Below are 8,826 nucleotides of genomic sequence, written 5' to 3'. Positions count from 1 at the left end.
AAAACATATAAAATATGCTGATGTATTGATTAGTTGGCAAATACGTATTTCTGTTATGGTATAATGATTCAGTATTGACTAATTTAGTGTTTGGAGCAACTTTGCTGCCATGAATAAAGACAGCATTTTGAAATTAATCTAAGAAACAACAGTATTTTGGGGAATACAGATGTAAGGTCTGAGAAAGTGAGTAGTAAAGATTAACTTCAACTTCTTGGAGGTGTTACTTACTATGATGGATAAGACAAAGGAGGAGATGGGGTGTTTTTGTCTTTGGAAGGGACCGTGGATTAGGGGCTCCTGAGTCTAAGTTGTTTTTATGTTGGATTTTCTGTACAAGACAACTCTTTTGTGGCTGGATTAGAAAAACAATAACAAATGTATTCATTGTCACATAGGGAGAGAAAACAGGTCCTTGAGGTGCAGCACGGTGATGGTGAAAATCGGGGGTCAACACCTTGTCCTAATCTGACCCTAACTCTTCCGAACTGTGATAAAACTGACAAAACAGTTGCCAGGAGCCTTTAAGGAAAGTAGAAAGCTCTGAGCCAAAGCTTAACAAGTGCTCATCTTATCCTAGTTGTTATTACCAGAGCAACGTTCTCTTATATTTAATGTGATGTCACCTTAATTCTGCTCTATATTTTTGGAGAGGAAAGAGGAAGAGAAAACTGCAGAGGAGGAAAATATTTGAAGGTGAAATTTCATTTTAATTCTAGGACATCTGCAGTGATGCCTGGAATGTCACTGAAATGAATTATTTAAAACTGGTGGGAAGACGGTGTTAGACTTTTATATTCACTCTGACGGTTAAAAAAAAAAATCAATCTGCTCACCAGATTTCCTACTTAAAAAGAACTCATATTTATAGTTCTTCATTGTGTCATAAAGGCAGAAAGTAAATAAATGAGATGGGGGATATAAGCAAGTGTCACTCACCAACAGGAAATGCGGCAGCCGGGGGATCACGTGCACTCAGAACAGAAAGATCTTAGGGTCATGGAAGGGGAAGATGCTAAGTCAAAGCAGAATGTCCTACAATATGTGTAGACATTCTGAGCTATTAGAGCTAGACTTTCAGAAGGAACCTAGATGGCTGATCCCTGCTCTATATACTTGATGTCTGATTCCAACCAAAACTTAATAACTCTGGCTACATTCATCAGAAAAACAATTGGGGGGGGTGTTAAATGGCGATTTCATATATCCATATATGTTAACTTGGTTGAGATCTGTTCCTTTAACAAATCACTTACTTCTTAAACACAATCTCAACGGAAGAGTCAAAGCACAGACTACTTTGCTTTCAAAAGAGGGGGTAGCCTCTATCCCCAAGACCATAGAGCCATAGCTGACTGTTCTTTCCTCAGCAACTCCATGCAATTTTCTGTTGAATGAACTCATGGTAAAAACAAGTGGGGAACTGCCAAATGAATCTGATGACCATGATTACACACATTTTCAGCAAAATTTCAGCCAAATCTGAAGAGCACCAGAAGCCTCAATGCAGCTTCCAAACTATTAAACAGCCATCTCTTCCTTCCTCAGCTCTGTCTTCCTTCTGAATAAAGTATCGACATGTAAGCCTCTTCCTCCTGTGTCTAGCGGATGATGCTAAAACAGTACTGCTGAACCATATACTGGAAAATTGTTAGCATGGCAAGTTTTACATGTATTTTCCCACAAGAAAAAGTAGAAAAAAAAACAACATATTAGGTTGTACTGTACTCAGTACTGCAAAAAATGATTGATGGATGCACAATTCAATAAAAAGACACAACGTAATTGACTAATGACAACGTGTGCTAGGAACTTTATGTGATCTGTAGAAAGCACTATGGTAACGTTGGGGCATGGAGAAGAGTGAGCAGCACTGTTCCCTGTGAATAGAGATGGGGTCTGGAAAAGGGGAGAGGTGGATTTTACAACTTCACGGAAGAGTTGACAACACACCTGAGATGAGAAGGTGAATACAGATTTGGAATGGCGACCGAGAAGGATTCTAGGTAGAAGACAGAGATGTAGTAGAAGGATGGGACTTGGGTTAGAGACTGGTGATTTTAAAAATGTGCTGTGCTTTCCACAGGCTTCTCTGCTTGTTTCTCTTGAGGGAAGTTCTGTCTGGGTGGAACACAGAGCCAATGAAGGATGAGGTAGGAGATGACACCAAAGACGTAGATGTGTGGAGGTACACTGCCCACCGTGATAGAGTTGGGATTTCTTTCTAAATCAACGTTCTGAGGCAGAAAAGGGTTTCAGAGTCACTTGTGGGAGTTTTAAAAAATACATCTGTCCATAATTTCATGGGACATTTAGTTTAGTTGGTTCAGTTTAAAGCCCAGGTTCTCACATATGGCCAAATGTACATGGGCGAGTCACATATTCTTCCAGAATCACTACTGCAGATCATAAGACATTGCTAAAACTTTTACAGTGGTACCTCAGAAATGGTCTTTAATTAGCTCTGTAAGGTTCAGTGAGTGCCAAAAGTGATGAGTACCAAACAAATTATTTTGACTGGAAAGGATAATGGGTCAAGAGGCCATTGACACTGGCAAGTTCTAGCTTGACTGGCCAGTACCAATAAATGATGAATATCGAGACACATTTTTCATATCAAAATGTGTTGAGTACCAAATTTGACAAGTTTCAAAGTAATTGAGTACCAAGTTACAACTGGCTTTTTTGTTTTGTTTTGTTTTGTTTGTTTTGTTTTTCAGACAGAGTTTCACTATGTAGTTGAGACTGGCCTGGAGCTCACTATGTAGCCCAGGCTGGTCTTGAACTCACAGCAATCCTCCTACCTCACCCTCCCGAGTGCTGGGATTGCAGGCGTGCCAAGCCCAGCTGATACAACTCTATTTTGAAAAGAAAGGCAAGGGGTGAAGATACAAAGTTCCCAAATGATACTCTGGAGTAACACAGTAGCAATAAGGAGAAAGGAGAGGAACAGATTTGAGAGGCAATCAGAAAGTCAAAATGGCTGCACCTGATAGTTAATGAGACGGGTGAAAGAAGGGGAAATCAAACTTTAGAAAACTGGGTGATGGTGTAACCACCAATATAGTAAATGTTGGCTAAGATACTAAATACAATGTCTGGAAAATGGGCTGTAAAAGAGTAGTTGCTCAACAAATTTTTGGCAGAATAAATTAAAAATAAGACTATCAAGTCAATTATCATGTAATTGTGAGTGAAAATAACAAGTGGTATGTTTTGATTAATAGCATGCCATTTTTGTTGGTTGTCAATACATTTAGATGACTGGGGATAAGTGGAAAAGGAGATCGTAGAAAAATATATTCAAAACTGAGGGTGATGTAAAAGAAAAAAAAATCACAAAATCGGCAAAGTTTGGTCTGGGTTCTAGACACAACAAATGGTTCATTTGCCTCTAGACTAGTGAAAGATGAAGCTGTGAAGATATAGTGCTGTCATAATGCAGCGTTTCTGAATGGTAGTCCAAAGAAAGTTTTAATTAATTCAAGAGGAAATGTAAGGTAAGAGGCGAGTTTTGAGTGGGGATTTTCTATGATTTCATTACTGTGTTCTTCTGGGAGAACCTCAGAGCAGCAGTGAGATAGGATGGATTGCGACAGAAGGCAGTCTTAAGTGAAGGTTAGAGGGTACCAATCAGAGTAGAAGCAAAAGATTACTAGAAGAAATTAAACAAAGATTATCAAAGAGGAATGAAAAGGCAGGAGAAAATTCAAAGACTATTCAGAAAAAATTAGTATGCAGGAGCTGCTCATACAGAAGTGGCTGAGAGATCTGGATTCACAGTGCATGCTGGGCAGTGGAATATTCCAGTGAAACAAACAGAAACAACAATGCCAGACAATGCAGTTTCAGGTGACGAGCACTGATTTTGAGGAACCAGCAGGATAACTAGGTGGAGAAATACTTTTTGGCACCTGAAAATGCAACATAACAGTTTATAGACATTTGGGAGCCACTTGGTAGAAGTTATGGGAGTGGACAGAGAGCCAAAGACACAAACACAGTCACAAAAAAGTCACTGGGCTTCCTTGCCCTCAGCTTGGGGAGCAGGTGGGGAAATGTGGGAGGAGGAAGAGTGGTCAGAGAGAGGTGAGAATTATCTGAAAAAACACACCTTTCAAAAGACAAGAATCACAGCTTCAGAAGGAAAGAGGGAGGGTATATAAATAGAGACTTTGAGGTGGATAAAAGCTGAGATGGGGCACATGGGTCTGCTGACACATGCAGATGTGTAGGTGTGGGTGTGGGGGGTTGAAGCCAGTCTGACTGGGGTTTCGGGGGAAGGGTGTGAGGGAATATGAAGAAGCTGCATATTTTCACGTCCTTTGACTCTAGAGTTGAGTACTGGTGGGCGTGGCTCCTGGTATCACGGCCATTTGGTTTTAATGAGCTCAAGATACCCCTTTCTTATTCCTAGTGTTCAAATAACTCACTGAAAGAACAGGGCAAGAACTATGAGTGCAAATGTCCTCTGGAAGTCTGGAGTCTGAAACCTCTTTCAAGAACACTTCCATCCTGGAAGCTCTGATGTCATTTCCGGGTTATGGTGGGGTGGGGGAAGTCAAGGTTAAGGTAACCACTTTGTATGAAAATATATGTGCCACAGCTGTGTGGGGCAATTAACTAGCTATAACAACACTATTATCTGAACGATCCTTTTTAGTGCTAATTTTCAATGCTAATTTTATCATAAACTGAATCTCCCTATCTCTGGACTATTTCACTTGATTTTATATCAAATCTGTTGGCATTTAATTAGGATTGCCTCAAATTTATGCATTAATTTGAGAATAACTGGCATTTTTTACAATACTGTATTCAACTTACCTCGAGGAAGGTTACTTAAGCTTTCTTCTATGTCTCCCGTGAAAGGAAATTATTTTTCATATAGGTTCTGCACCTATTCTTTTCAGTTTATAAATCTTTATCTCTTTTTTGAGTTACTATGGCAATGGTATTATTTCATGCATTGTAAGTGCGTGTCTTCCTGGATGAGCAATTAGCTTTTAAAGGAAACAATTAAATACATCTGAGCCTCATAGAGCTGATGATATGCATGTAAAAAATATTTTGGATAATATTGCTACGGAAAACAGAAAAAAAGGAATGCCGTTTGCTCTGCTTGTATGTTGCTAATTCAATGCTTGCTTACATAAGATGGGCTGTGACTATTTAGAGACAAAATGTGTTATCAGTCACAGGCATCACCACTTCTCTCCTAATATTACACAAAGCCCAAGACAATTCTGGTTGTTTCCACACAGCCCTGCTGCTGGACTTCATTACTGTTCCCCTAGGCCCCTCTGCCTCCTTGCAAGGTGCTGGTGGGACAGGCTGAAGGATGCCACAGCTGCAACAAGAAGCTCCCCCGCCTCTAATGCAAATCACACTGACCGAGGTGGAGGTCTTTTCAGGTGGTTTGATATAGCTATGTCACAAGGGTTTAGATTTCTTTTTTTCCTTTCACCATAAACCTTATCTTTTCTGTTTGAATAACCTATGTAACAACTCTTGTAGACAAAGAGTCAACCAGTTTCTGTAAATGGACAGATAGAACATGCTTTAGGCATCATACGGTTTCTGTTGCAGCTCCTCAACTCTGCTGTGGTGGTAGGAGAGCATCACAGATAATAAACAAATGAACCTGGCTGTGTGCCAATGAAACTTTACTTACAGAACAAGTCATGGGCCTTCATTTCTAGATACCTATTTTAGATCAGCATTATTATTTATTCCTTTTAAAACTAACAGCAGTGTACTTGTCTCTACAGAAGTAAAGATGACAGGATGAATCCACTGAAATCAAGGAAATGAAGACAATTCATCAAAATGACTTCCTACCAACCTCTTAACAATGGTCTTGAGCCATTTTTTTGGCTTATGAAGCATGGGTGGAGTTGTACCATATGATAAATGTACAGGTAATGTTGCAGTGTGCTCACTGCTTTGGGGAAAAAGAACAAAATAGAAAATGATCATTAGTGGTGAGTATCAGCTACAACTTACCAGTCTTGTACAGCATTGAAGGATTCTTCATTTGTGATGTCATACATTAAAATGAAGCCCATAGCGCCACGATAATAGGCTGTGGTAATAGTCCTGTATCTTTCTTGGCCTGCTGTGTCCTAAAAAACAATGAGAATCTCTCAGAAATAAGGCAACACAGTTTTTGGAGGTGATTGATAATACCAAAAGCAGTCACAACATAGAGTTTAAAATGCATGTGCAATGAATAGCTATCTTTTTTCATGCTGTTATTCCTATGATTTTTATATGGTAGCTTTGAAATACTGTGAAAAATTGTGGGTTTGGGGGGGGTATATATAAAATTTGTGATCCTGCATAGTTTAAACCCAGAGTGGTATATTAGCTTCATCATTATGCATTTGTGGTTTGTCAACGAATACAAACTACTGGGAGAAAAAGGAAGTTTATGAAAATTTCAGTGCTTTTAAGGAGTGTACAGTTCAATCTCAGTTTATTCAACTGTAAAATGGGAATAAGTACACCTGCTTTGTGTTGATTAAAATTTGTGATCCTGCATAGTTTAAACCCAGAGTGGTATATTAGCTTCATCATTATGCATTTGTGGTTTGTCAACGAATACAAACTACTGGGAGAAAAAGGAAGTTTATGAAAATTTCAGTGCTTTTAAGGAGTGTACAGTTCAATCTCAGTTTATTCAACTGTAAAATGGGAATAAGTACACCTGCTTTGTGTTGATGTTTCAGTCAGATGGCTAGAACTGAGTTTAAATTCCTGCTTTCCCCATGGCTGTGGGAACATGGGTCACTCTGGACTTCAGTATGCCTGGAAGGTTACATGAAATAACTCATGTGTGGTGCTTTACACAGAGTGTAGCAAACAACGAGTACTCTATAAATGACAAGTACTGGCTTTTGTTCCTGTCACATGGGGAGGCAGGCTAACCCACAATGGGAGACAGCAGCTTACAAATACAGGGATTCCATGCCAGCATAGGTAGCATGTAACAGTTAAATCTGGGAATCAGAGGCAGATATCATCACCTGAATGCCTCTGTTATATGTCACATGTAGGGCAGCTGAAGAATTTGCACCTTAATTCAACCAACTCTCACTCCTTCATTCTCTCTGGATGTGAGATATCATTTATTACCCAAATGCTCCTCGATTTTTCCATTTGCCACCATCCTGGGAGAATGGCACCATCTAACTTCTCTTTCCTAGAGCTCTCTAGGTGCTTAGTATTTTGGACAAAATATTATCTTTGACTTCAGTGTGTATTCTCTTTATCTGCTTATCTCTGAGATGCTTGCTCTGAATGCAGAGTGCATATAGCTTGCCCTAAGATTCACTAAGCCTTGAAGGGACAGCTAAAGTATCGGATGACATTGAAGACTTCTACTTACTAAAAAGTGAAAACAATTTCCTATGTAAGCTGCTGTCTCCCATTGTGGGTTAGCCTGCCTCCCCATGTGACAAGAACAAAAGCCAGTACTTGTCATTTATAGACCACTCCTTGTTTGCTACACTCTGTGTGAAGCACCGCACATGAGTTATTTCATGTAACCCTCTAGCCACTACTGGGACAGGATCAGGTTGGATCTGTGATTTCTCATCTACAGGCCTCCTCCTGCTTAGATGTTTATACTCCAGAGTGGCGAGAGTGTTTACAATTCTTCCTACTTGGTGTACCATGTTCCTTTTGACATTTTATTTTTTTCTCTTAAATTCTTTCATTGGTAAATTTACATTCATGATTGGGAACTTGTACCTTTACATGATGCATCTTGATTCTTGTAATTTAAGTTTAGAAAGGTAACATCAAAGATGGTTGGGGATCAGTGAATGATTCTGGGAGAATGTGGGGTATAAAATGGAACTAAAAGTCAAGAATGTGACTTTTTATGAAACTAATGATAATCATATGCCACTCTTAGAGCAAGGATAACACTGCCTTCTCAGAATGTTTATTAAATGATTGATATTAGGGAAAATAAGGTTTCAAAGGTAGTATAGACACAGATTATAGTACCAAAATTATCGGAAAACAAGACCAAATCAGTAGAAATGATCTTTTAGAACATACTTCCAAATCCAGAAAACAAAAAAGAAAATACATATTTTAGCCCATGAGAATCTGACAATTCTTTAAGCATGGAAGAGATGTTATAGGTAAAGTCAAAAGGACAGAAAATCAAGTGATAAGCTGGAAAGCATTGGACAACAGAAAGCAAATATCAATATCTTTGACATATATAATGGTATTAGAAATCAGTAAAATGTTAAATATTCTAATTATAAAACTTATTTATAAATTGGTGGATTGATGGCTAATTAGTAAAAATAGTTGAATAATGACTATAATAATATAAATAGAAAACTTCCTAATTACATCCCAATATTATATTGGGTACCAGGCAATTATTAGAATATTTTATTGTAGTGTTTATTATAGTATTTATTTTATAAATATCAAACATGAAAATGTGGATGCTAGGAATATCATAAACTGCATATAATTGGGACAAACTCATTAGGCATGAACCAGCAATATTGAATTTATTTGGATATTTGTAGTCATTGTAATATATATATATATATATTACATATATATACACATCCATGTATATATCATACATATATGTATATGTGTGTATATATATCTGTATGTATGTGTGTGACAGAGAGAGAGAGAGAATGGATAAAAAGGCAGAATCAAATTCCCAAAGACTGGGCTGGGGTTGTGGCTCAGTGGTATCATATACAAAAGACCCTGCGTTTGATCCTCAGCACCACCACCACCACCACAACAAAAAGCATTCAAAGCGTATGCTTTTAAAAA

At 38.3% G+C, this 8,826-nt stretch overlaps 1 protein-coding gene across 6 annotated transcripts in view; it reads right to left on the bottom strand.

Moving 5' to 3' along the window:
• The window catches only part of Rab3c (RAB3C, member RAS oncogene family), a 267,116-nt gene that overhangs the window by 121,325 nt on the left and 136,965 nt on the right, over positions 1 to 8,826 (bottom strand). For all 6 annotated transcript variants that reach the window (XM_010626911.2, XM_010626912.2, XM_033760987.1 and 3 more), the window contains one exon: positions 6,007 to 6,125. In XM_010626911.2, coding sequence (XP_010625213.1) covers positions 6,007 to 6,125 — 119 coding nt within the window. The remainder of the gene's footprint in view (positions 1 to 6,006; positions 6,126 to 8,826) is intronic.

Source organism: Fukomys damarensis, unplaced genomic scaffold, assembly GCF_012274545.1.
Source record: "Fukomys damarensis isolate Sample0158 unplaced genomic scaffold, DMR_v1.0_HiC HiC_scaffold_1, whole genome shotgun sequence".
Lineage (NCBI taxonomy): Eukaryota > Metazoa > Chordata > Mammalia > Rodentia > Bathyergidae > Fukomys > Fukomys damarensis.
Note: the sequence above shows the minus strand (reverse complement) of the source record. Positions and strands in the feature narration are given on the sequence as shown.